Below are 27,333 nucleotides of genomic sequence, written 5' to 3' on the forward strand. Positions count from 1 at the left end.
CATTCTTCTTACATCATTGTAGGAAACACATGTTTGTTTGTTTGTTTTTTGGATGGACTGGACCAACTGTGGACTACTTGAAACAGACAGAAACAGCACTACCAGTGACCTACTGGTCTTTACTGGTCTGGAGCCCAAATCGGTGACTCTTCTGAGGAAGTAGAGAAGTGGGCAAAAAAATAAATCCAGATCTAGGAAGTCCAAATATCCAATAAAAGATGTTTATACAAATGCAAAGTCTTCTTCTATTGTTTGGCGTCTTTCAATTTTCTTCTTCTGTCTCAATGTGGAATATTTTAGCTCCAAAATGTGTTTATATTTTAGCAAATGTTCATTATGTGATCCTGTAAAACCTCCAGACCTTCATTCATATAATACAAAATACTGTCAGTTATTTTGTAGTTTATATGGTAAGAAGATGAATTTAAAATCTGTGGGGAAATCACAACTGCCACCATTTTGAACGTAAAAGTTTTAAGAACCAACGTGACGGTTGTTTTGATGCTCGGTGACACCGAGAGACAAAAGAAAGAAGCTCCAGTAGATTCATCGGATTTTAGATTGTGTTGTTCGTGCCCCAGAAGAAAGTGTGTGTTTGGATGTTTCACAGCAGAAGACGCTGTTTGATCTGCTCACACGTTCCACTCCTGCTAAACATTCAGATTCACGGCTGGTCATTTTGCTGCTGTGTGTTAATGAATATTTGTTTGTTTTGAATCACAACTATCTTTCCTTTGCACCACTAAGAGCTTTGTTGAGTTAATTTATGAGGAAAAGAGTCTAAAATCTGATTTTTATGGGAATTATTTTAACTAATAAAACACATTAACACTTTTTTCTGCAGAACTTCCTCCTGACGTACACAAATATGTAAATATATTTCACCAATACCTCCCTGTGCAGTTTGGTAAGTATTACATTTATTAATGTTTTTATTTTTATTAAAATTATTACATATTAGAGAAAGGATGTGAGCTACAAATAAATGTATTTAATCTTTAGTTTTTACTCCAGTAAATCCTTAAATCTGCTATTTCTGATTAGCAGCCAGTTTAATACGAACAATAACATGAATGCATCGATAACATGACAACACTGCCACTCTGTGTTTAGAATGAAGAAGTGCGCCTTTAACAGCAGCAGATTCAACACAACAGTGAGCTCAGCTGATCAAATGAACAACATGGTGTTCATGTCAAAGGAACAGGCGCTCCTAAAAACACCGGAAGTGAGTTCTTGTAGTTTAACCAGTAGTCCAGTGTCTGTGTATTCATGTGTACTTTTTAAACACTAACTACTACTACACTTAAACTGATATAGGAACAAGTGTGCACGTGAGTATTGTCATACTATACCACTGTGTACTTGTAGTCCACTACACATCAGAGGCGATGTTGTAGTTTTTACTGCACTGAGATGATGCGACAGCTGAAGTTACTGATGTTCCACCAAACACACCTCTCTAAACCTCTCACGTGGTTTTTAATTTGAATCATCTTTTGAGGCCAAAAGAGGTCAACGTTTCAAATATTTCACACAAAAAATCAATTTGACAAAAGTATGAAAAATGTAACCAAATGTGTGAATCAGAACTTATAGCTCGATATAATACTAATGGGGTTAGAATAAAACATTGATCACTGTTGTGAATAGCATACTAATGAGTGTTAAAGTAGGAACAATGCTTTATAAATGAACTTAACACTTCACAGCGTGTAGCGATCATAAATTGTTAACAGATGTTAAAGTTTATTTCCTTCACAGCAAATCTATAACAATATTACAGATCTCATATATTCATCTTATTATTTAAAGAGGTCCTAGAAAAGTCTCTGCTTAAATATACATGAGCGTCTTAAATAAACATGTCATAAATAACAGAGGATGAGGCAACGCTTCAGATTATGGGCTGTAATTTATGAATCATTTCCTGGTTTCCTGTAAAGAATGTGCATTTATATTATATATGTATTTATAATGTTAACGTTTAACCTGGAGGATATTTTAGTCAATGCAAGCACACAAACAAAATATATGGCAAATAAAGTTTCTAATAACTTAATGACTATTTAAATTGTTTTATGTTAATTTTCAAGGTATTTCCTATTTGTTTTACAATAATCACATTCATCTTTCCAGGAAACTGTCAATAAAATTATTAGAAAATTACAGACCTGTAAAATTAAAAGGTAACGCTTTATTTCATGTGTCCATTTCTGAATAATTTAGAATATTTTACAAAAAGTCTCCTGGAAAGAAATGCGTCATTATGGGGAAAATAGACTTCAGTGTTTAATTAGTGAGCTTGTAGATTTTATTTGGGTTTAAACACAGGAAATTCTATTTTCCCTATAAATCTAATTAGAATATTCTTTCCAGGAAATGTTAATATATATAATTATAGACCCATAAAATCAAACGTTACCTTAAAAACAGCATTACCGGATGTTAAGACACGACTTAAAGGAACAGTCCGGATGACACAAAGATGAAGCCGTTAGTGATCGTCTGACTTTGGGTTTAAAATAAGTCGTCATTATGTCTCATTAAAAAGACCAAAACCAACACGCACACTGTGAATTAATCCGCCGCTGAAAATAGTCCCATCGCTTTCATTACTTTTGAAGCTTAAATGCTGAATAGTTAATATATGAAATATGTTTTATTTCTCTATAAATTGAATATATTTAAGATTTGGACTGATGTTCAGACCAAACTCACTATTTTAATACATCGTCTGAGGCTCTCATATACTGGGCATTTAAAGATAATAAGACTGAATCGTGAGATTAAATAAAATAGTTGGTTTTGGTTTTTTTTTGACAAAAAATAAAACTAAAGAAGCCGGACCGGCTTTTAGAAAGAGAGACTCAGAGAGACAGAAAGTGCAAACATGTGCCTGAGGACAGAAACTAAACTCTTTTCTTAATTTAGTAAATATTCAATGTAATTCTGGGTCAGTGGGACGTGTAGGGGGGTGAGGACAGACCGGGGGTCTCAGCTGAGGGAGGTGAGGACAGACTGGGGGTCTCAGCTGAGGACAGACCGGGGGTCTCAGCTGAGGTAGGTGAGGATGACCGACTGGATGGGCAGCCTGCAGACAGGACACAGCTTGTTCCTCTTCTTCAGCTTGCGGGCGCAGACGTAGCAGGACATCAGGTGTCCCGTCCGGCCGTGGACGATGCAGCCGTTCTTCGGCCGGGACTGACAGATGAGACAGGGGTCCAGACACGAGTCCGGCAGCCGCCACTCCGCCGACACGCTGCGGTCCAGATCGGGGATTACGGGGTGAGGAGTGGGGGGGGAGGACGGGAGAAGCTCCTGGGAGTCCATGGAGGAGGAGGAGGGCTGGGAGTCGGGAGTCCAGAGCTTCTGCTGTGAGGAGGAGGAGGAGGAAGGCTGGGAGGAGGAGAGGAGGTCCTGGGAGGAGTCCGGAGCAGAGAGGGAGGAGTCTGAGTGGCACTGAGACGAGAGAGGAGTTTTGGCTCTTTTTCCATCCGGGACGTCGACTCCTTCGTTCTCCTCGACATCAGAACCTTCAGGAGACACACCCATCACTCATCAATAAGTCAATTCATTAAAAAATATATTTTAAATATTATTTTGTCTCCCTCACTCGGTGTACAGTCTCCCCCCCCTCACCTGGAGTTTCTTTGGCTGCCGATTGGTCGGTTGGCTTCGGGGGCAGGGCTTTAGGGCTGGAGGAGGCGGGCTTTGTGATATCGGACACCTCGGACAGCCAATCCTGGCGAAGTGTCCAACAGCGGAGACAGTTTCTGGGGAGAGGTGGGTTCAACTCGTCACACTTGGCACAGCGCCAGTAGTCCTGAGAGAGAGACAACACACACACACACACACACACACACACACAGTTAGACCCACAGTGTGTAACACGCGTGTGTTGTATTGTGTGTGTTTGTGCGTAGACTCACAGCTTCAGTGATCTCCGTGTCTTCATCGAAGGAGTCGTTGTCCTCCGCCTCAAATATGGTGACCTCGTACACCTGGAACAGATTCACCAGAGAGATGCTTTTATTTCAAACTGTTTGGATAGAAAACAATGAATATTAGCAAAGACCAGCAGATGTACTTCAGAGGTTCGGGGTGTTTACCTGGTCGTCTGCAGACAGAGAGGCGTCGTCTTCATTGTAGTCGTCAGAGTCCACGGACTCCACCTCAAACTCTACGCTGAAGTTGTCGCTGTCTGAGTCCGAGGCTGCAACTGTGACCTCCGACCTCCCGGACTAAAACACACACACACACACACACAGTGTTATAACCAAATACAACATCAGCTAAATAAAAGTGTGTGTGTGTGTGTGTGTGTAATACTCACTGTGCTGTGCGAGTCTGACGATTGGCTGCTGTGTCTGTCCCGAACACTCGCCAGTCCTCCAATCACACACCACGACAGGCTGTCGTCAAAGGTCAGGGAGTAGCTGTCGGACCGCCTCCTCTTCCTTCCTTCCCCTCCCTCTTCCTCCCCCGACTCTTCCTCCTCCTCCTTCTCCTTCTCCTCCTCTTCTTCGTCTTTGTCGCCCTCTAACCTGTCCGAGGGCCCTGAGGAGATGAAGTGGAGTTTAACATCACAGGTTCTGTGTTCATGAGCGATAATGAGGAGGCGGGAGGAGAAACTCACCTGGGTCACTGCTCCTGCAGCTCCTCCTCCTCCTCCTTCTTCCTCTGTCTGGTGATGAAGAGTGACTTTCTGAAGCTGCCTCCTAAAAGCAAAAACACATTCAGTGTTAAAAATATTGTTTACAACTCAAACCAGACTCCCTTAAGAAACCGTGAACGTCGTCCATCTTACACCTGTAGGACACTTTGTGCTACGTGTTCTTAAAGCGTTGCTGTCTTCTACTAAACTCAGCAGAAAAGTTCTTCATTAAGTTTTCGTTACTTACAAAAAATTGGATTTTCAAGCATTACTTCGTGCATGTTGATATATTAGAGACTTTATTCTAAGGAAAGGGAACCCAAAAGTCTAATATGCTCAAAACAAACCAACACAATTATGTCTGACACGCTCCTAAAACACCCAAAGCTCCCGGCTGTATTATTATCACATTATCATTAGTCTTACCTCCGTCACTCTGTCTGTCTGGGTGTCACTGTGAGGTTCACTCGAGCTCGGTGGCGACTCTGAGAAAGAGAGAAAATCTGGTTTAGTTTAGTCTGAAAGACGGAAAAAGAGGAAACTAAGAAGAGAGAAAGAATCCGTCCCACCTTGGTTCTTCACGGCCACCAGGTTCTTAGTGATCATAGCAAACAGAGCTCTGAAAACACAAACACACCAAGTACATACTTGTATTATACTATACTTTTATTACATTTATATGAATCCAAACAGCCGTTTAATCATCTACTTCCTGTTCTCTGTGTGTTTATTTCTCACCGTGGCTCTTTAACAGAGAAGCTGTCGACTCCCAGCACCCGCCCCAGTGCATCCTGGGAGCAGTGGACGATGTGCTGCTGCTTCTGGTCATACAGCTGCTTCTGGATGATGTACTGACCGAGGTAGAACATCACCTGTGAGACAGACCATCACAGATGCATCATGGGAGACATGCAAAACACCCGACTGTGCAGAACATCAGCTCCTCACTGTATAAATTTGTATAAATGCAGTTTTATTTTACCTCCTTCATGGTGAAAACGTCTTTCGTGGCGCCTGCATCTCGCAGCAAAGTCTGGAACTCCACCTTTGGTCTCACCTAAACACACACACAGGTTAAAGTTCATTCAAACCCTGAAACAACCAGTTAACCAGTAACGATGTGAGTTAACTAGTCTCTCTCACCAGTTTGTTGTCGTCGTCGTCGTCTGTGTTGAGCTCCTGATCAGCCGACATTGTGACGCTGATTGTTTCTGCTCAGAAAGACACAAAGCGGTAGTTGGAACCTCATAGAATACTATTTAACATCTGTGTGAGCGTCACAGTACGATGGAAAACTAGAAATATAGAACCTAAGGATGCGCTAGAAAGTGGATGGATTCATTAACTGATGAAAAATTATAATTATTTTAGATTTACAACCAAAATGACGCCAACAACAAGCAGGAAAAAATGGTTACGCTTATAAAAAATTTAATTAAATAACTGCTACGGGTTGTTTTTGTATTTTTCGACAGACACATTTCACAGTTTGGGATATAAATCAGATATAAATGAAAAGTCTTACCGGTATATACAGAGTAGAAGTATCAGCAGTGCATCCTGTGCAGAGGAAGAAGGGATAAAGTGCAGTCAGAGTGGATCAGAGCAGCAGACTCTTATAGACCTGCTCAGACATGTCAGGACTAGAACAGCCCAAGCGACCGGCCTGGCCGAGCTGAGGGCCTATCAGGGCCGAACAGGGCCACTCAGTGCTGAGTCAGCAGCAGGGAGCTGCATGTTTGAATTGACAGTAGTAGCTGATTTAATCACACAGCTGTAGACATGCCGGTACTAGTCCAGGATGACTCATCGCTGTCAACCATCAGATAACCAGGCTAACCAGTGTGAACCAGGGCCAAAGAGGGTTAGATCCAGGACCTGATCTGAGTATGTTTCCACAGGACTGTCCAATGATAAAGGCATCATTTCCCCAATTAATTAAATTTAGTCCCACCCCAAAAAACATTTTAAATATGTTTTTAATTTATTAAATACATTTCAAAACAGCAGACTGACTGGAAAGTCTGCAAGAGCAGTGGATGGTAGTAATAGTAATGGAGAAAAAATAAAAAATAAAAAATATATATATATATAAATAATCTATGTTATATGGGAAAATGTTTAGAACTTTACAGAAAAAATATATGACAGAGGACATCAAATTTATGAAACGTATAAATCAGATAATAAATTCGTTTTGAGTTTCTGTGTTCTACTAAATAACATTTCAACATCTAATGACACGACTATGAGGCTTCATTATCAATGTGGGGAGCATCAAAACCGCCCTAACAACAAGTGACAAGTTCAGTGACGGAGCAGAATATCCTGACCTGGAGGTGACATCACCGAGAGAGACCGATGTTTAAAAAAAATAATATAACGCAAGCAATAAAAGTCTTGAAATTACTTTTTATTAGCAGTGAAAAGAGACGCGTAGATTTATCTATTTATATCTAATATATAGATAAATCTAAAACATATAAATATATATTAGATATAAATGGATAAATAAATATATATACACAAATATATATATATACATATAAAATATATATTAAAAAAAAAATATATATATATATATATATATAAATCTACTCGTCTCTTTTCACTGCTAATAAAAAATTAATTCAAGACTTTTAATTTGCCTTATTGAAAAAAAAAAATATATATATATATATATATATATATATATTCAATAAGGCCGTGTGATGTATTATTAATAATTTGACTAGATAGCAAATTACAAGCAAAACCATAGCACACTGTGAAATCTCTGCATATGCTTCAGATAAATAAATAATAAGTGTAAAAACTCATTCAAACTCCACTAAAATGTCAATATATATATATATATATATATATATATATATATATATATATATATATATATATATATATATTCAGAACAACACATGTCCAGACTCAACCTCATGCTTTCCCTCATTTCGGGTGAATATGTCTGGGCATCCGTCTGAGTGACTGTACAGAAACACTGACTGGTTCACAGCTGACTAACACGCATGAGTCAGTCAGCTGTTCGCAGTTTACATTACGACACGAACACGTGCAGGAGAGAAATATGCCCGGACTTGTCTCTGCAGCTCTGACTTCACTAAACAGAACTGATGAAGAAGACGTCACAGTTAGCCTCCTTCACCATTTCAGGATACAATGAGTACAATTGAATGTACATAAATGGAGGATTAACCTGCAGAAACTTAAAAAAAAACAAGTGAAACTTCTAAGTTTCGCTTTCAATAGTCTGCTTTTCTGCTGATTCAACGTGGCATCTCTCTTATTTTAGTGAACTATTTATGTTACAGCTTTAGTGTTTAACGCTTATTAATAAAAACAATATAACAGCCACGTGTTCGCATGCAAAACACTGCTTCTGTGCATGAAAAAGCAAACTCTTGCATATTAGCTTTCAGGCTAAAAACACAGTAACGTTACTCACTTCTAACTTAATGTTAGGACATCGCAGCATTCACAATAACAATTTCAGAATCACCCCAAATTAAATGCAACTGTGTGTCAGAGCAGTTAAATAAATATGCTATTTAGCGTTAGCTAATTTAATTTAAATACATTTAAGATTAGCTACCGTTACCTTGTGTAAAACAAATATAAAAAAGGCTCTATGTGAACATAAAGACACAAGCTGTGTGTAGAAGCTGTTAATTTAAGTTCCACAAGCTTAATAACAATTTAAATTTATTTTTGTTTAACCGTGAGTTTGTTACCAGAACGAAGCCGCGTCGAGGCTCCTCTGTCCCGCTCTACTCAACCAAGAAAACACGAGGCTCCGCGGCCTGCTAGCACGATGCTAACCACCTGCTAACTTGTGCTACTGCTATTGCAGTACTACTACTCTGGCGTAGTTATATTTAGCCTTAAAATAATATCATAAACATATACATATATATAAAACCTACCTTGACCGTTACTCTTAGTTAAATATCCTTCAACGGCGTTTATCCGTCAGTTGATCTTCTAATAGTCGGAACTGTTTACTGTTCAGTTGTTCCTTCGGACACTTGTTCGTTGGGCGCTCATAGTGGCCGGACACTGACACTGCATCCAGAGCTCGCGGGCTAATTATATTCACAATAATTAACCCTTTTTCTTTTATTCTCCTTCTCTAATTAAGATAACTTTTAGTGGAAAAATACATAGTAAAAATGTAATAATTTATATAATTACATTTTTTAATGTAATCCCATTCGTCTGCATTTTTTACATGGTGGAACACTTAATTTAATAATTATGCCTTAATATGAATACATTTGCAGTAATAATAATAATAATAATAATACATTTTATTTATATAGCGCTTTTTATAATACTCAGACACTTTACATTAAAATCATCATATATAAAAGCAATACACTAAAAGCATAAAATACACAATATCGGTCACACATTAAAAGCAGTTTTGAACAGGTGGGTTTTGATTTGGGATTTGAATATGGAGAGGTCAGTGCAGTCTTGGATATGTTTGGGGAGAGAGTTCCAGAGGGAGGGGGCAGATATGGAGAAGGCTCTGTCACCCCATGTCCGGTGCTTGGTCCTGAGTGGAAGGGACAGGAGGTTGGCATCAGAGGAGCGGAGCCGACGGGATGGAGTGTGGTGGTGAAGCAGGTCGGTGAGGTAGGAGGGGGCCTGATTGTGGAGGGCTTTATGAGTGAGGAGAAGGATTTTGTATTGGATCCGTTGTGGGATGGGGAGCCAGTGGAGGTTCTGGAGGACAGGGGTGATGTGGTCACAGGAGCGGGTGTGGGTGACCAGCAGAGTTCTGGATGTACTGGAGTTTATTTAGGATTTTGGATGATGTGCCGTGAAGAATGCTGTTGCAGTAGTCGATTCTGGAGGTGATGAAGGCGTGGATCAGTTTCAGCAGCAGATGAGGAGAGTGATGGGCGGAGACGGGCGATGTTTTTTAAGTGGAAAAAGGCAGTTCTGGTGATTTGTTTGACGTGGTGTTCAAAGGAGAGGTTGCTGTCGAACATGACTCCGAGGTTGCGGATGTGTGGGGGGGGAGACAGAGTGGAGTTTTCGATGGTGAGGCAGAAGTTAGTAATAGTAATATTGCCATTATGTTTTTATTTATTACACGCCATATCATAAGATACTCGTCCATGTTTAATATATATACTTCATGTAGTGTGTGCCTATTACAATTACACATACATGATATACATTCCCTTATTATGTTGTGTATATTGCATTAATTTGAGGTACTGTAATTGCTCTTTTAATGTATTGTCATAGCAGAAGCCAGCATGTAACTCAGCTAATTTGAAAACAGGGATTTAAAAAGTTATCAACAATGCTTTTCCTGCTCTGAAAAGCCTAAATGTTAAGACTCAAAATATGTAATTTGTTCTTGAAATATTGTGACGGTTTTCCCCCTAAAAATTCTGACTTTATTCACAAAATATGACCTTTTTTCCTTGACAAATATACTCTTAAAATCTAACTTTTTACTGTAATATTTATGACTTAACTCTCGTCATTTTTTAGTAGCCCGAATACCGTGGCATTACATTAAAGGCTCTCTGTGCTCTTATAATGAACCCATATCCCTTTATCTTCCGTAAACAACTCTGTAGTCTTTACAATTTAATTAGATGGAAGCCACAAACACTAACAACATTGAACTGTTTGCTCTGGCGTTTAGATCATTCACAGCTCTATAACACCAGAATTATTAAGACCTTCAAATTAAATTTACACAAAACCATTACAGGAAAACACAGGCTTTTATTTAGCAAAAAAGATTAACAAAAAACAACAGTGATTCAAACACTGCTCAGTGTGTGTGTGTGTGTGTGTGTGTGTGTGTGTGTGTGTGTGTGTGTTTATGGCTGTAACTCGTAGCCCAGCGGGTCGAGTCCTCGGTCCAGAAGAGAGAGCGACGACTCCCTCAACTTCTGTAGAAACCTCCTCAGCTCCTCTTTGGAGAAAACCTGAATTTGTGGGCAGAAACATTAACTCACTGTTCCCATAACTCAACGTACAGGGCCGATCAAATCTCTCCAGCTACCTGGTAGAGGCGGTGCTGGTCCGATGAGATGATGTCAGCGAGGCGCAGCGCCTCCTGGTCTCTGGAGGAGTTCTGCAGAACGCTGAGCAGCAGGAAGCTGAGGCGAGGGAGACAGAGAGAGCGCAGCGCCGCCATCTGGTGGCTGCGCTCGGAATCCGGCTCAGAGTCCTGAAAAATACAAAACAAACAATTTACGAACCAAACAAACATGCAAACAATCAACTTATCGCTTATAAGTCAATTAGACAAAATAAACCCCATGATTTCAGATGTTATTAAGAGGTGATTTTAACATTTCCTGCCCCGGTAATTGAGTTTAATCCCGTCTAGAGTGCATAATATGTGCATCCTTTTGCGACTGCAGCTTTATATTGAATGCATAGATACAGAGAACTCTCCGCCATAAAGGGAACAAGCGATATTCCCAAAATGGCAAACTATTCCTTTAAATTTTAGACCCAGGAACTGTGGAACCAGAGGAGCTAAACCAGGAACATAAAGGGCCTTTTTAAGCAGCTGCCGCTATCGCACAGAAACTAAATTCAGTCCCTGGTTCCTTCGGTTGAAACACAGGTTTAGTTCCTGGTTCCCTGAGAGAGAACGTTTGGTTCTCACGTGTGGCGTCGTAAACACTTACCTGTCTGTTGTCGATCATCCAGCCTCCGTCTACGAACAGCAGCACGTTGTAGATTCTTTCTTTCACATCTTCAGTTAAAACGTCCAGACGGCACGACCAGGCAGACAGAGCGGCCTAACGCACACATAAGAAGTAGTTTTACAGTGTGTGTGTGCGTGTGTACCTGTGTGTGTGTGTGTGTGCGCGTGTGTGTACCTGGTACTCCTTCTCTCTCATCTCATTGGCTACTCTCTCGGTGAATTTGGCCTCGGAGGCCGGCGCTGGCTTCTGGGGGGCCGAGCTGCTGTGGCTGAACCAGTCAGTGAACGCCTCGTGGGCTTCCTGTAAAAAAATTACAAAATAAAAATAAAGACACATCCAGATGAATAAACCTTATTGATCCTCATTGATGAGAGGCAGGTGACAGACCAGGTAGGCTCTGATACACAGGTGTTCTCTGATGGCGTTCTCGTCCTCAGCAGGTAGAGACGTGGTCTGACCGACCCCCGACCACTGGCAGTAAATCTCCCTCATAGAATCCTCCGGAACTTTAGAGAAGACCGCCTTGGCTGCGTCGTGTTTCTGCAGGGCTGAGAGAGAGACGGTCAGATAGAAGCAATGCATCGTGGTCTTCGGACACGAAGCGATGCACCGCGGTCCTCGGACACGAAGCGATGCACCGCGGTCCTCGGACACTAAGCGATGCACCGCGGTCCTCGGACACGAAGCGATGCACCGCGGTCCTCGGACACGAGGCGATGCATCGTGGTCCTCGGACACGAAGCGATGCACCGCGGTCCTCGGACATGAAGTGATGCATCGTGGTCCTCGGACACGAAGCGATGCACCGCGGTCCTCGGACATGAAGTGATGCATCGTGGTCCTCGGACATGAAGCGATGCATCGTGGTCCTCGGACATGAAGCTGAGGCAGTCGAGATGAATAAATGAATAACAAAGAATTACCCAGAAACTTCCTCATGATGGCATTGGACTGTTTCAGGGACTCGGCTCGATGGGCGGGGTCAAACAGCAGCCAATCGATGACATCGATATTTCTTAGGTCCTCCTATCAGAGCACAGCATCACAGTAACTCCTTCCACTTCCACATTTGCAACAAACTATGTACATTTAAGAGTTTTTTATCAGTTAAATCTTGTCTCAATCATGCATTTGTAAAAGTCTCATAAAGGCTGTTTTTCAAAATACTCCTCTGAAAATAATTTGCATATGTCTAGGGCTTTTATTGTGAAAGGTAGGAACACTATAGTTTGGTTATCAGTCTGTACCTTTGTGGTTCCCATCTCCAGCGTCTGGTTGTGGTGTGTAAACTCAGTTTCATTTGTCTCTCTCACAGTCTCCACCACCAGCTTGGTTATCGCAGCAACATCCAGACCTACACGGACAGCAGGTTTAGTATTCACTCATCAAACCGCCGTCAGTTGTGTTTCTGGGTTGTTTTCCGCGTCTCACCGGCGTCGGTGGCGAGCTGCAGGCAGCGGGGACGCATCTCTGGCTGGCTGACCGTCTCCAGGAAAGCGGCGTACTGGACGCTGGCGAGCTCGGCGGGCAGCTGGCTCACGTAGCTCGCCACCAGATCGGTCTGTCGATCACGGATCAGAAGGGAGACGTACGCCTTCAGGACATCCACACACACCTCCTCCTTACAGAGAGACAAACAGGTCAGTCTGAACTGTTCCTGAAGCTAAATAAAATCTAAATAAAACTCATTTGTTTATTTTTACCTTCAGGGCCAAACCCAGAGAGCGGTAAAACAGCAGCAGGTGAGTCATGAAACGCAGCAGGTGGGAGGGGAGGGGCTTAGAGGCTGTGAGCCAATCAGAAAACTCCTCCAACAGACCTGAGAGAGAGACAGAGAGAGGTTTAGGGATAGAAGAAGTCTTACTGGGAAGTTGATTCTGAATAATAATAATAATATTCTTTTCCTTCTTGTTTGTCACAAATTGAATTCCTCTTCAGAGGTCAGAGGTGTCTTACCGTCCAGGTCTCCGAGGATCACAAACTTCTGGATGACGTGGTAATGCTCGCTAGTCTCCTCCAACACCCTCTAAACACACACACACACACACACACACACACACACACACAGGTTTAATGTGTGTGTGTTCAGTCATGTGACTCAACAATCACATTCAGTTTGTGTGAGTTTTACCTTCAACTCCGAGGCTTGAAGTTCCTCAAACACCTTTTCCATCGTCCAACTGAAGAGAGAGAGAGAAATGTTTTCATCCTCACTACTGCTACTGTGTTTACGTGTGTGTGTGTCTGTGTGTGTCGTACTTGGCCTCCAGGTATTCCCGCGGCAGGGTCTCCACTTCCTGGTGGGCCATACCCGACGACATCAGATCCTTTTCAACCAGCGAGTCCACCATCACTCTGAAGTGAGCCCACACACAGTCCTCCCATGACTCACACACTGCCAGGAGCTATTAAAGTCAAATATAGGAACATTAAATACTGAGCTCTTCAATAGAGGCCACTGCTTGGGGTTCATAACATATTAATATATATTTATATTAACAAACACACAAACTCATAACGTTACCGGTTTGAGGTTTCCACTGAGAGCGGCGTAGATGGCTCTCTCGTATCTGTTTAACTGCTCCTAAAAACAGACAAACACACAGAAAGTTAATGTTTCATTCTATTGTTTTATGTTCATACGTCAGCATTATGAACAAGTCTACCAACAAGACCAACAAGGTCTATTAGTTGTGTGTTGTACCTCCTCAGCCATCCTCCAGCAGCAGGCCTTCCAGATTCCTCTCTGAGGGTTTCCTTCCACCGCCTGCAGCTCTGCACTCGCTGCAGAGAGACGAGACTCTGTGTCGGTCACGGGTTTGTGAGCAACATCATAACGTGTGTGTGAGTGTGTATCTCTGTTTATCACACAGGTGGTATCAGGGTTTGGAGATTACCTGAGGTCCTGTTGGGGTCGTGGTAGAGTTTCCAGCCTTCCAGAGTTGCTGCTCTCCAGGCCTGACCACAGCGCTTACACAGCCTCTGAGCCTACACGCACACACACAAACATGTCTCTTTAAATACAGTATGAATCAATGTGTCCCAGCTAGAACATAAGATATTTAGATTCTCAAAAACAAAACCATAAATCCTTCTGAACTTCAACATACACTCCTTTATTACTGTTTGTCTCCCCACCTCCCAGTCTGTCTCCCCACCTCCCAGTCTGTCTCTCTGTGTCTCTACCTCTTCGGTCATCCCGGCTCTGATCAGGGTGAACAGGTTCTTCAGCAGTCGGGCGTCGTCCTCTCTGTCCAGGTCTGCCAGAGGACGCTGCTGCCGGAGAGGAGCGTCTGGGTCCTGAACACACACACACACACACACACACACACACACACACACACACACACACACACACACACACACACACACACACACACACACACACACACACACACACACACACACACACACACACACACACACACACACACACTCTGTGAATTCAGACACACTAGGGACGAGGATGTGTTGGTGTCGTCATGTTAACAGGCCTCACCAGCTCAGTGACCAGAGGGATGGTGAAGGCAGCGCCGCTCTTCCTCCTCAGCTTCAGAGCATGAAGGGTGTTCTCCCTGAAACACACACACACACACACACACACACTTTACTTTAGCTAACGATCTTAAAACACACGACTGTAGACGAGATATTTAAAAACTCACCAGCAGACGTTTTTGGCGTAGTATTCTATATTATCAGAGAAATCTCCAATCTGATCCTTAGCGATGCTCTCCAGCCAATCAACGACCAGCTGCAGGACAAGACAAACATTTAATCAGCAGATCCAGAAGGCCTGTGTTCATTTAATCTGATGTTTACAAGTGTGTGTGTGTGTGTGTGTGTGTTACCTGACTCTGACGTATGACGGCATCCCGCTGAAAGAGCTGCTCCACCACGACCTTCTCACTCTCACTGGGAACCTTCACACACAAACACAACTTCACCTTCACAGCGTCCGATTCATGCTTCTGACTCGTTTATTCAGGAGAAGGGCTGAAAGCTGGTTAGTGTGTGTGTGTGTGTGTGTGTGTGTGTGTGTGTGTCCAAAAAATAATCTGTTTTTGCAGCTTTCAAAGTGTGTGTGTGTGTGTGTGTCTCTGTGTCACTCACCACCATGTCTGTCATGATGTCTTCTTCCAGCGCCAACTGGACCCGGTCCCTGCAGAGACAGACAGGTGATCAATCAGAGGTAAAGAGGACAGACGGACAGACAGACAGGTGCAGGTACGATGAGGTGTGTACCTGTACAGCGAGGTGATGAGTCTCCAGGAGCAGTTCTCCTGCTGCAGCAGCCAGCGGACTCCTGCTGTCTTACTGTCCCGTCCCGCTCTGAGGACCACGGACTGCAGCACGTCCACCTGCAGGTGAGTGATCGAAGCGAGCATTTCATCAGAATCTATGAGCTTTAGGAGGTTCATTTAGGACACTTGGAGAGAGCCAGGGCTAGCTGTTTCCCTCTACTTTCAGTCTTTATGCTAAGCTAAGCTAACCACGTCTTAAAGGAATGGTTCGACATTTTGGAGAATATACTAATTTGCTTTCTTACTGAGAGAGTCTGATCAGAACATTGATAGCATTCTCATGTGTATGTGTGCTAAATATGAAGCTACAGCCAGCGGCCGGTTAGCGTAGCTTAGCACAAAGACTGGAAACGGAGGGAAACAGCTAACCTGTGCAAAGTTAACACAGACACACACAGCTTACCTTGTCCTGTAAGAGCAGCTGGTAATCCTCAAGCAGCTCAAACACCGCAGTGGAAGAGTTTTTCAGGAAGGACCCGAGGAATTCTGGGAAAAGACTGGCAGCCGCTGAAAAAGATAAATATATATTAACAGGAGTGCTTGTAAACTTGCAGAGCGGGATTTGGGGAGCGTTCATTTCACTCACCGGCCTCGCCGGGGTCATCCTCCTTCAGCAGGGCGGAGCTAAGGTTGGTGATGTCGTCTGTGAAGAAGCTGGTGTTCTCCATCCCCGAAACGGGGGAGATGTACATGCTGTTGGTCCAGTCACTGTCATCCAAATTCTAGACACAGAGACGGCGTTTTAGAGCAAATCCTGGAGGTTTTATCACACGACTGAGAGATTTGTTGCTCTGTAAGAGTTTGACTCTCTCAAGAACGACTCGTGGCAGTTATATAGCGATGTACGAGTGTCAGTTATACAAACGATCAAATCCCATTAATGCAAACGTCCTCGTGAACAGATTGCAAAATGAAATGAGCAATTTTCGACATGTTTGTCCAGAAAGTTTGTACACAGCTAGATAAGAAAACTGTAAATGTTCTAGCATGATGTCCAATGACCGTGTGTGTGTGTGTGTGTGTGTGTGTGTGTGTGTGTGTCTCACCATACTGCTGAGGGCGTTTCTGGGTGTGTGTGTGTATCGAGGAGTTCGGCCTCCCGGAGCCAAAATGGAGGAAACATCTGGAACTCTGGGAGTTACTGAGAGAAAAAAAGACATGAGGCGAGAGAGGGGAGTTAGTAAAATGTGGAGATGTTTGAGGTTAGAAGATAAACAATAATCAGCTGTGTGTGTGTGTGTGTGTGTCTTGTACCAGCCTGTCTGAACAGTGAAGCTGGAGTGTTCCTCAGCAGGGAGCGTGCTGGTGTTACGGTGGACAGGACGGGGCTGCCGGGCGACGGGACTGAGACCAACAGTCAGGAAAACAACAACACTGGCAGCGCTGACGTCATTAATGAATGCTAACAGGCTAACAGGTCTCCACTTCACAGAAACACTTGTTGTATTTGAGCATTCATAACTTTTTACATCCTACCAATGGTCTGAATCCAGTTGAAGATATTTAACCTGAAGCTAAACACACACATTCTCTCCCAGCTGAAGGATACAAGCCACCTTCTTCCTCCTCCTTCGTGCAGCGATCGTCACCTCGTCATCTCGAACCACCGGAGACAGCAGCTCACCCTGACCCCTGGAAGGAAAGACGAGTACGTAAATACACACGCAACACATAGTACTTCTTACCACTGAAAGTATCATGTACAGTCTTCGTTTTATTCAATACCTTTCATTGCAGCACAAAAACTTGAATCAAATCCTTTCTGTTGGCGTCTATATTTCATATTTTAATGTTCATTATATGATGAAACGTTATCGTAAAATAAACTTAATTTCTGAGAGTTTCTTCTCGATGGAAGACCGTAAAGGACTCGAGTGTTTTAGTAAAAGGAACCTTTATTGTGGCAGCGTTTACGTATTGAGCTTGAAGCAGAAGAAGAAGTTCTTTGCTTGTAATGAAACGTAAGAAGTTCTGTTGATGTGTTTCACCACTGAAATGGTATTTTTGTACGTTTCTAGCCGTCTTGTATGTGTTTCGACCAGCTGGAAGAAGTACTTTAGTAGAAGTAGTAGAGTAACTCCGTTACAAGTCAATTCTACTTAAGTAAAAAGTATAAACATCAAAGAATACCTAAAGTAGTCATTATGCAGAAAGGCTCATTTCTAAATCATAAACAATATCTTGATAGATTTGAAATATTAATGCAATAATGTGTTCATCACTAAACGTGGAGCTACTTTTAAAGAATACTGCTCAGTATCTTAAACTATAATAATACATCATAATGTATTTGTTAATTTGTATTTTTGAATGAATAATCTGTAAAAGAAACTACGATATTTCCCTCTGAAGAGTAGTGGAGTAACGTTAGAAGTATACAGTAGCAGAAAATGGAAGTACAAGTACCTCAAATTGTATTGTACAATAGTAAATGCACTTAAGTACTAATACATAACGTAACTAACTAGTTAACTAACTATTCATTAACAGCTGAAAGTACTCACTGATAGAGACAGTAATACCAACTGTACTAACGACAAGAAACAGCTGTTTGTTATTAGTTTATTCAGCGGTGATAATTTCAACTTTGTGTAATCAATAACATATCATACATATATATATTATCCCCAATAACTGACCGAGAACCACGTGTTTAGCGCTGGTTAAAACATGTCAATAGTACACAAATCAGCATTTAGCCTGATTAGCATCAGCATTGATTATGAACGGTTTCGTTAGCCACCAGCTAACACAGTAAAGTAGCCGCAATAGCAGGCTAAATAACAAGCTAACGGTTCGACGTGAATAATTCAAAATATAACAACATGTGTATAAGATGATTCATATTTAAAATCTAGTGAAATGTAATTTACCAGTCCATGATAGTGGGCTACAAATTCCCGCTTCACGAGGCTTGACAGGATTCTTCTTCGTGATAATTGTTTCTTCTTCGTCTTCTTCTTTTGATTTCTCGGTAGATTGGATGCCGTGAGACACTATGCTGCCCCCTATAGTTCAGTGTTGATATACTGCATTCCCACTGATGTAAACATGTAGAAATGTTGTAAAAATGAAAAACAAAAGTTCAGTAAAAGTATGTAAGCATAATCAGGAAAATTACACGTTTTAATTTAAACGTTTTGGTTTTTTTTTTTACACGTTTTGTACGCAAACAACAGACGTAGCATCACGTGTGGTTGTTATAGATCAGGGGTATTCAACTGAAATTACAAAAGGTCCAGATTGAGAAAATCTCCTCAGGCAAAGGTCCGAAACATTACAATAATATCGAACTCGCGCTATTTAGTGCCATATATATATATATATATATATATATATATATATATATATATATATTCAAGAAGCCTAGTAGTAGTAAGAACGCCTCTGTGTAGTCAACAACTGTCAAATCAAATATAGAAAGTACACATCAATTATATTTTAACAATTATTATTCTCACTTTTCAAATTTAACTGGATGGATTATAAATAATACATAGAAATACATAAATAAATTGTCTTCTCATTTCAAGTACAATAAGGGCTGGAATAAAGAATAACTGACATAACAGAAAGCTTTTGAAAAATGTGCATCTTAAAATAAAGTAATAGTAAATAGTAAAGTTCATTCAGGTGTGAAGTGATGTCAATCAAAAAGCCACAATATTATATTTTATATTATTTTATATTATATTTCATCTCAAAAGATAAATCAGTGAGCATGGACTTTATCTGTGGTAATTAATACTTGTTTCAGCTCTATTCTCTCTGTTTACATCATTGGACAGTGAATTCATGTGTTAGGAGTCTGATCATTTTGGGCTCTTAGGTTTATTTTCTGTGTCTTCATTTCAGATGTGAGTGGGTACGTTTGTTCTAAAGAGTTGTGCTTTGTCTCGTAGTGCGCTTCATTAGCCGCTTTTATCAATAGTTACGTTTTCTGAACATATGAGACATGCTGGTTTTAACTGCCTGTTGTAAGAATTAACATAGAAGAGTCTGTTCATTCATGCTTACAAATTATATTCTCTCTAAACACGTTTCTCTTTTAGGAGAACGTCATGTGAGATAACATCTCTAATTAGTACAATGATCCTGCTCTTCTTTCTATTTCCACTTCTCTCCACCGTGTGTCACGGTGTGTGTGGGGCCAAATCCCAATGTCCCCCCTAAACCCTCAAACCCTGAACCCTCAGGGACTTACTGACGTCACCTGGTGAGTGGGTGAGTGTGAGAGACTGTGAGGGCTTGAGATGGTGTAAATAGGAATGGGACGGCACTTTGCTGCAACATATCACGTTACCATGAAAACGACAAGAAATATGATGTATAATTGTGGGTATTTATTTTATATTTTCTACTCCCTGATTTGAAAGTCTTCCAGGCTCTTTCCTCACACGATGAGAGATTATTCATATAATCTATTTACTCGTTTTGTCAAAACAGCTTCAATGACAAAATCAAATATTTGATGAATAAATAAATAAATATCTTCTGATGTCATGTTTATTTTTTGTTCCATCTTTAACCCTTAATGTTTCTGAGTAAATTTAATAAGACAGGCTGAACACACCTGAGCCATCCTCTTTGTTTACCTTTTTTTTAACGTTTCCATGCGTCCACTGGTTACCCCGTGTTTAACGTCACATTGCAATGATTTGTGGGTAATTCCCTTAGGCTAAATCAGCATACCATGCTGACTTACGGAAAGGGTTAATAAAGGGCTCAAAATGTCTGCTAGAGAGCCCTCAAACACTCGATGATTTGACTGTAGTGGGACAGCCCTAAACCCTCACGGACTTCGCGGGAGCGCGCCTCAAAGTCCGTGAGTCCCTAAGGGGGGACATTGGGATTGGGCCTACATCTCACTAGAGTCAGGAAACTTGTCAGAATACCCATATTTGATTGGCTGAGCTGCATCACGTGATGTGATTCACAACGCATTGGTCGGTGTGTTTCCTGCACCGCTGAACAAGTGCCGTAACGGCTGAATAAACTGCGCCGGTTAAAGTATAAACTCAGTGTCTGATATGAATAATTCAGAATTATCTATCGGTGTTAGGTCCTGGGTCCGGATGGAATTGCGTCTGGGTCCGACAGTTGAGGACCCCTGTTATAGATGATCTCGGCTGTGCTTCACCCTCCAGTCCACTAGGGGCCGCTGTTGCTCAACACGCGCAAATGTTCAACGGCACAGAGGAAACAGGAACACACGGGTGGCGGCTTGTAACCCAGAAATCACGGCTGTATTCCCGCAAGGAGAAGAGCAGAGGGACCGAAAATCATCCAGGACACTAACGTGTTTCGTCGCTTTGGAGTCCGGAGGTTTGGTGCTCCGACTGCCGGAGAGAGACGTTAAACTCACGGGGTCCGGAGCGTGACGGGTAGAAGAAGAAGAAGACAGATGGAGACCCCAGGTAAACTTTTCTTATTGCGTGGCAGAATGAGAGACAGACAGACAGACAGACAGACAGAGAGACAGACAGACAGAGAGACAGACAGGCAGACAGACAGACAGACAGACAGGCAGAGAGACAAATGTATGTTATGTCTAACTACCTCTAACTAAATATGCTGCATTAACTGACAGCAACACACAGTATTTAACTGTGCAATATAAATACACTTTGCAATACTACAACTATTCTGTCTGTATATATAATATTGCAATACTACAATTATTCTGTGTGTATATATATATAATATTTTAGTGAGTTTTTATATATATATATATATACTCCACTATGCTGCTGTAATCATGACTAATAAAGGATTATATTATTATTATTATTAACTCAAGTATTGTATGTAAGTATACATTTGAGGTACTTGTGGAGCTATAGCACAACACTCACTCTGAAATGTAGTAGGAGTATAAATACCTCAAACCTGAGTACATGTAGGTACTTTCCACCACTGCCACACTTTATATAAAGTAGTTAGCAGCTATGACATAAACATGCATCATAAATATTATTAGAATAATGTCATAAAGTAATGAGGCAGTTCTGCTGCACAATGAGTACTTTTTACTGCATTTATTTGACAATACTTATGTACTTATGAAGGCAGGACTTTTACCAAACAAAAGTATTTTGCATTAAAGTAAAAAAGATGTATTCTGATGAGATAAAACTTTATTAATCCTGAAGAAAGTTCTTGTGCCAGAGTTTCATTAAAGATTACAACACAAGAAGAACAATAGAATACAAATGTAAACGTATATGAACAATAGAACAACAATTGTTAAGTGTAAAAGAATAATACGGAGACCAGTGCACCTTAGAGTAACATTAGTTTCTCTGTTTTCGCAGCGTGAACATCTTCTCTCAGTTAAACTCGTCTTTGGGTCGTGAGCCATGTCGCTGCTGAACTTATCAGCCAACCGGCGCCTCGCCGTCGGCCTGCTGGTCAACCTGCTGTCCTCCATCTGCATCGTCTTCATCAACAAGTGGATCTACGTCCGCTACGGCTTCCCCAACATGACGCTGACCCTCGTTCACTTCGTGGTCACCTGGCTGGGCCTCTACATCTGCCAGAAATTTGACATCTTCTCTCCCAAAAGCCTCCAGCTTCGCCGGATCGCGTGGCTGGCGCTGAGCTTCTGTGGGTTCGTGGCCTTCACCAACCTCTCGCTGCAGAACAACTCCATCGGGACGTACCAGCTGGCTAAATCCATGACCACGCCCGTCATCATCCTCATCCAGACCACCTACTACAAGAAGACCTTCTCCACCAAGATTAAGCTCACACTGGTGAGGAACCTCCTTCTCCCCAACTTAAAACTTGTCGGGTCCAGACAATGTGTTTTGTTTTGGGTCCAGGTGGTTGCATGAAGCGTTGGGCTTGTAAAATAAAAAGTTCTTGTTTAACTCTACCTGTCTGTGTGTCTCCAGGTGCCCATCACGTTAGGGGTGATACTGAACTCGTACTTCGACGTGAGGTTCAACCTGCTGGGGACGGTGTTTGCGTCGCTGGGTGTTCTGGTGACGTCGCTTTACCAAGTGGTGAGTGCATATACACACAAAACACACAAAAATACAAAGTTGTTTCCGTGAAAATAACAATCTCCCTGTCTGTCTCTCTGTCTGTCTGTCTCTCAGTGGGTGGGAGCTAAACAACATGAGCTCCAGGTGAACTCTATGCAGCTTCTGTACTATCAGGTATGACTTATGAAGTGATACTACTGCAAATAGTATGGATACTGTAACAGTACAAGGGTCACTGAGTACTCTTATCTGATAGAGAGTCTGATCAGTTTGGTTTTTTCACACCGTCGTTTGCATTAGTCATGCTGACGCTGGCTTTCTGCTCAAACTGGTCTTTTTTAGAAGTTGATTTGGGACTTGTTCCCCTTCCTTTAGAACTATGCTTGGGACCCTTTGGCCTTGACTTGGGACTTGAGTTGGAACATGTTGGCTTTTGACTTTTTTTACTTGTTGGCCTGGACTTGACTGGAGACTGGTTGGTCTTTACTTGGGACTTGATTTGTGACGTCTTGGTTTTTACCTTGGAGTTGATTTGCGACTTGTTCCTTTTCACTTGGACTTTTAGTTGGGACTTGTTGGTCTTTATTTGGGACTTGACTTGAGACTTGTTGTTGTCCTGGGACTTCATGTGGGACTTGTTCCCTGTCACTTGGGACTTGTTGGCCCTGTCTTGGGACTTGCTGGGCTTTATTTGGGACTTGACTTGAGACTTGTCCTGGGACTTCATGTGGGACTTGTTCCCCGTCACTTGGGACTTGTTGGCCTTTTCTTGGGACTTGCTGGGCTTTATTTGGGACTTGACTTGAGACTTGTTGTCCTAGGACTTCATGTGGGACTTGTTGGTCTTTATTTGTGACTTGTCCCCATTCTTTTGGGACTTGTTGGTCTTTATTTGTGACTTGTCCCCCTTCTTTTGGGACTTGTTGGCCTTGTCTTGGGACTTGCTGAGCTTTATTTGGGACTTGACCTGAGACTTGTTAATTTTCGACCTGGGATTTGACTTGATACTTGATGTCTAACTGTAATAGTATGTTTATATTAATACTGTGAGTGTGATAGTATGTTTGTATTAATACATAATGTGATGTAACGACGGTAATGTATCCTCTCAGGCTCCTCTGTCGTCGGGCTTCCTGCTCTGCGTTGTTCCTCTGTTTGAGCCGCTGACTGGAGACAAAGGAATATTTGGACCCTGGTCTCTTCCTGCTCTGGTCTCTGGACTCAACATGACACACACACACATACACCATGCTATAGGCTCCATGCTTTTATTGTGAAGGTCCTGGTGATTTTTTTACATTGTCTGCTGTGGTAACAGCCTTCTCCTCTTCTTGCCTAGGTGACGGTGCTGTTCTCGGGTGTGGTGGCGTTCCTGGTCAACCTGTCCATCTACTGGATCATTGGAAACACCTCGGCTGTCACGTATCCTCAAATTTATGGAAGTCCAAAGAGACCTTTAGGGGGTCTGAAGGGTGATGAGGCTCCAGGTCCTTCTGGGCAGGTGTGAGACCTTCTAGAAGAGGTTTGGGGGGATTTAAGGGGTTTCAGGGATTCTTGGGAAGGTTTTAGGGCATTTTAAGGAACTTTGTATCTTTTTAAATGGATTTCAGAACCTATTTGGTGTTCTTTCTGGCGGATTTGAGGGGTTTAAGGGTTTCTTGGGGGACTTGATGGCTTTTGTGTTTAGGGGGTCTTTCTTTTTCTTGAGGATATCTTTCTGGTTTCTTTAAAAGGGTTTCAGAACTTGTGGAGAAGACTGCTGGTGTTCTTTAGTGGGTCTTTGGTTTTCTTTCTGGGAGATTTAAGGTCTTCGAGGGTTTCTTAAAGAGGTCTTCTGGTCGTCTTGAGGGGATCTTTGGTTTTGTCTATAAGGTTTGAGGAGTTTGTGAAGATCTTTCTGGTTTCTTTAAAATGGTTTCTGAACTTCTGGAGAAGACTTCTGGTGTTCTTGAGGGGATCTTTGGTTTTCTTTCTGGGGGGTTTAAAAGGTTGGAAGGTTTCTTGAGGGCGTTTCTAGTCTCTTTGAAGGGGTTTCAGAACTTTCTGGGGGATTTTAAGAGGTTTGATGGTTTCTTGGGGAGTATTGACGTCTTTGTGAAGAGCATCTTAGTCCTGTTGAAAGAGTTTCAGAAGGTCTTGAGAGAATCTGGTCTTCTTGGGTAGGTCCTGGGGTGCTTTGTCAGGATATTTCTAATCCTCCTGAAGGTGTCGCTGAACTTCTTGAGTCGGTCTTTGGTCTTCTTGTAGAGAGTTGAGGGTTTCCTGAATGACTCTGGAGGGGTTTCATACGCGTTGTCGTTCTCCTGACTCCACTTTGCAGCTACAACATGTTTGGTCATTTCAAATTCTGCATCACTCTGATTGGAGGATACCTGCTCTTCCACGACCCGCTGTCCCTCAACCAGGTGAGTCTCTTCCTGTGCTGCTCTGAGGATTCCAAACCGACAACCTTCTGGCTCCAACAACACCGTTACCCGTCTGTCTGTCCTCCCGTCTCACTCTCAGGCACTGGGGATCCTCTGCACTCTGGCCGGTATCCTGTCGTACACGCACTTCAAGCTGGCCGAACAGGAGGAGGGGAAGAGCCGCCTGGCTCAAAGGCCATAGTCTTGACTCACCTGTCAAGCGACTGCACAGACTCCTGTCATTGGCCGCCGGCTGCAGAGACAACTTTATATGTATTTTCTATCTTATTAGGAGTATTTTTTTAAGGATCATCTCGGCCTCCCGACATTTCAACACATCTTCTGCTCGTCCTGCGGTTCTTTGCTCAACAACACTGAAGCAGATGAAAGAACACACAACTTCTTTGGGATGCAGGAGCTCAAATTCAGCTTAATTTTCTGTCTGTGGCGAGCTGTTGACGGGTCGACTGACCGTGGAGACATTCGGTGTCCAATCCAAAGGAGGCGACAGGTTTATGTCATCGTTAAGTTAAAGCACAGACTCCATTAATGCACCAAACCTTCATCTGCTGCTGGAAGCAGGCGCTGAAAACAATATAATAATTAGTGAAATAGTTATTTTAGTCCAGTAGAAAAGAGTGGCAGCTCCACACAAAACAAAATGTTTCATCATCTCACACTCAGACCCACTAAAGTGTATCTGTCTGAGCATTATGGACACACTGTGTTCCTCGATGGCCGCGTGCAGAATGGAAAGACAGGAGTTGTGTCTGAATCTGTGAGTTTAAACACTAAAACCAATCAAACAGTGTTTAAGTGTTTTAATACACACTTTTTGAGCCGAAGTACAAATCGCACTTCCAATCAAAAGCTAACGACTTAAAGGTGACGTGATGAGTGTGTCTGTAGCAGCGCTGCTTGTTTTTGTTTTGTTCATTGTTTTTCATTCGATTAAGAGTTATTGAAGACACAAATAAAAGCCCCACGAGCCACAAAGATTGTTGATTTCACAGAGTTTAATTAAAAAACATCGACTTCTGTCTCTTAAGTGTTAATGAAAATAAATGGATTAACAATGGGAATTTATTTTGGTACTTTTAATGTAAATAAGAAGTCGGAGTGCATTAAAAAGCATATATATATATATATATATATATATATATATATATATATATATATATATATATATATATATATATATATATATATATATATATATATATATATATATATAAATAACTATGCTAATAAACTACCAGAGCTTCCTCCGTTACGGTTCGCTGTCAGCACAGATTGTCTCGTCGTCGTTCACCAAAGACAAAGTTTGCATGATTTTTACGAAGGTTTTGCGTTGAATGGACGGATGATTTAAATGTTGGTGAACGTTTAAACATTATCCTGATCAATCAAACAGCAACGTTGCTTCACAATCTTTTCACTGATTAAATGGGTTTTTTTTAGATTTAAATTGAGTGTTTAAGATCAACAGTATTTCAGTTTATAGTTTGTTTTTGCTCTTAGTTTCATTCAGTGTTTCTTTAATTTAAGCTTTTCTTTATTCGTCTTTTATTTTGTAGCATTTGTTGACAGGAAGTGTTACATTTTTGATGATTGTTGGTGAGATTTACTGATTTCTACTTGAGAGCGAAGCTTTTACGATTGTCTTTTCACTTCACTGTGATGAACGTTCTCCGTGTGCTGAATAAAAACTGATGTAAAGACTTTACAGCTGCTTGTTTCTCTGCTGATTGACAGGCTGGAGACAGTTTCCACGATGAAGCCTTTGGCCATCAGTATTTGCAGTTTTACAAACTGGGTGCTTTATTACAGTTTATCTTCATCATACATGTAATGTTCATCTTTCTATCTTTCTAAAACAAGTCCATTGTTTTTACTTTAATACAATTCATATCTCAACCAGGACTGTGTATTTTAAGATAGTCCGCTGCAAGTAGAAGAAGAAGAATTATCAGTTTAATAACTCAAAGTAATGCCTCAGAACCTCAGAGGTGGAGCCAGTTTTTAACGACTTTATATACAGTTTTGTCCAGTGGTTTCAAACATAAGGAGTCGGACCCCTCCGAAGGGTCACCAGTTAAATCTGAGGGGTCGTGAGAGAAGAATACACACATGTATAGTCATTATTTTTAATCTTTTCTCTAATTTTAGGGACAACTTTTTAAATCTAAATACAATGCATTGTATTTTTTATTCGTATCTTTTCATGTAAATAATTGGTAACAATATGCTGGAGTAATATTTCCCTCTGAG

The 27,333-nt window shown here is 41.7% G+C and overlaps 3 protein-coding genes across 5 annotated transcripts; 1 reads left to right on the forward strand and 2 right to left on the reverse strand.

Moving 5' to 3' along the window:
- Positions 1 to 1,716: 1,716 nt before the first annotated feature.
- mdm2 (MDM2 proto-oncogene) lies at positions 1,717 to 8,745 on the reverse strand. 2 transcript variants are annotated; one of them, XM_076111368.1, is made up of 14 exons: positions 8,596 to 8,745; positions 6,183 to 6,217; positions 5,801 to 5,868; positions 5,640 to 5,714; positions 5,396 to 5,529; positions 5,227 to 5,276; positions 5,084 to 5,142; positions 4,640 to 4,721; positions 4,337 to 4,560; positions 4,113 to 4,244; positions 3,933 to 4,004; positions 3,643 to 3,826; positions 3,035 to 3,536; positions 1,717 to 2,977 (listed from the first exon to the last, which is right to left on the reverse strand). In XM_076111368.1, the coding sequence occupies exons 3-13, from the start codon at positions 5,849 to 5,851 to the stop codon at positions 3,055 to 3,057; spliced, it is 1,545 nt and encodes a 514-aa protein (XP_075967483.1). In that variant the 5' UTR covers positions 5,852 to 5,868; positions 6,183 to 6,217; positions 8,596 to 8,745; the 3' UTR covers positions 1,717 to 2,977; positions 3,035 to 3,054. The 2 variants fall into 2 exon arrangements, with proteins under 2 accessions (XP_075967483.1, XP_075967482.1); XM_076111367.1 differs by having other exon boundaries at positions 1,717 to 3,536.
- On the forward strand, positions 7,857 to 26,140 carry slc35e3 (solute carrier family 35 member E3). The gene is made up of 19 exons (XM_076111369.1): positions 7,857 to 12,411; positions 12,680 to 13,004; positions 13,074 to 13,106; positions 13,303 to 13,360; positions 13,635 to 13,724; positions 14,077 to 14,208; positions 14,510 to 15,370; positions 15,508 to 15,731; positions 16,223 to 16,831; positions 16,926 to 17,085; positions 17,207 to 17,316; positions 20,731 to 21,085; positions 21,983 to 22,423; positions 22,565 to 22,675; positions 22,772 to 22,831; positions 23,770 to 23,868; positions 23,997 to 24,079; positions 24,978 to 25,062; positions 25,163 to 26,140. Exons 13-19 carry the CDS (start codon positions 22,028 to 22,030, stop codon positions 25,262 to 25,264), a joined length of 936 nt encoding a protein of 311 aa, XP_075967484.1. The 5' UTR covers positions 7,857 to 12,411; positions 12,680 to 13,004; positions 13,074 to 13,106; positions 13,303 to 13,360; positions 13,635 to 13,724; positions 14,077 to 14,208; positions 14,510 to 15,370; positions 15,508 to 15,731; positions 16,223 to 16,831; positions 16,926 to 17,085; positions 17,207 to 17,316; positions 20,731 to 21,085; positions 21,983 to 22,027; the 3' UTR covers positions 25,265 to 26,140.
- nup107 (nucleoporin 107) lies at positions 10,404 to 18,632 on the reverse strand. 2 transcript variants are annotated; one of them, XM_076111365.1, is made up of 27 exons: positions 18,542 to 18,632; positions 17,218 to 17,300; positions 16,923 to 17,012; positions 16,715 to 16,809; positions 16,255 to 16,390; positions 16,072 to 16,175; positions 15,610 to 15,725; positions 15,478 to 15,526; positions 15,216 to 15,287; positions 15,030 to 15,118; positions 14,864 to 14,939; positions 14,551 to 14,664; positions 14,262 to 14,352; positions 14,069 to 14,148; positions 13,889 to 13,948; positions 13,624 to 13,769; positions 13,496 to 13,544; positions 13,321 to 13,390; positions 13,068 to 13,183; positions 12,796 to 12,985; positions 12,612 to 12,718; positions 12,288 to 12,390; positions 11,752 to 11,912; positions 11,539 to 11,664; positions 11,344 to 11,457; positions 10,707 to 10,874; positions 10,404 to 10,629 (listed from the first exon to the last, which is right to left on the reverse strand). In XM_076111365.1, the coding sequence occupies exons 1-27, from the start codon at positions 18,547 to 18,549 to the stop codon at positions 10,522 to 10,524; spliced, it is 2,721 nt and encodes a 906-aa protein (XP_075967480.1). In that variant the 5' UTR covers positions 18,550 to 18,632; the 3' UTR covers positions 10,404 to 10,521. The 2 variants fall into 2 exon arrangements, with proteins under 2 accessions (XP_075967480.1, XP_075967479.1); XM_076111364.1 differs by lacking the exon at positions 18,542 to 18,632 and having other exon boundaries at positions 17,218 to 17,356.
- Positions 26,141 to 27,333: the final 1,193 nt, after the last annotated feature.

The sequence above is a fragment of the Anarhichas minor genome, unplaced genomic scaffold (assembly GCF_050575085.1).
Source record: "Anarhichas minor isolate MPS153535 unplaced genomic scaffold, ASM5057508v1 ptg000045l, whole genome shotgun sequence".
Classification (NCBI taxonomy): Eukaryota; Metazoa; Chordata; class Actinopteri; order Perciformes; family Anarhichadidae; genus Anarhichas; species Anarhichas minor.

Excerpts from the sequence above, each read along its gene's own strand:
- mdm2 (XM_076111368.1), bottom strand. The coding sequence starts at position 5,851 with ATGTCGGCTGATCAGGAGCTCAACACAGACGACGACGACGACAACAAA. Across the intron at positions 5,530-5,639 it reads ACGTTTTCACCATGAAGGAG|GTGATGTTCTACCTCGGTCA; the intron begins GTAAAATAAAAC and ends TCTGTCTCACAG. Across the intron at positions 5,277-5,395 it reads TTCTCTGTTAAAGAGCCACG|AGCTCTGTTTGCTATGATCA; the intron begins GTGAGAAATAAA and ends TTGTGTTTTCAG.
- nup107 (XM_076111364.1), bottom strand. The coding sequence starts at position 17,341 with ATGTGTTGCGTGTGTATTTACGTACTCGTCTTTCCTTCCAGGGGTCAG. Across the intron at positions 16,810-16,922 it reads TTCACTGTTCAGACAGGCTG|TAACTCCCAGAGTTCCAGAT; the intron begins GTACAAGACACA and ends TTTTTCTCTCAG. Across the intron at positions 12,719-12,795 it reads GCAGCTCGCCACCGACGCCG|GTCTGGATGTTGCTGCGATA; the intron begins GTGAGACGCGGA and ends CTGTCCGTGTAG.
- slc35e3 (XM_076111369.1), top strand. The coding sequence starts at position 22,028 with ATGTCGCTGCTGAACTTATCAGCCAACCGGCGCCTCGCCGTCGGCCTG. Across the intron at positions 22,832-23,769 it reads TGCAGCTTCTGTACTATCAG|GCTCCTCTGTCGTCGGGCTT; the intron begins GTATGACTTATG and ends GTATCCTCTCAG. Across the intron at positions 24,080-24,977 it reads GGAAACACCTCGGCTGTCAC|CTACAACATGTTTGGTCATT; the intron begins GTATCCTCAAAT and ends TCCACTTTGCAG.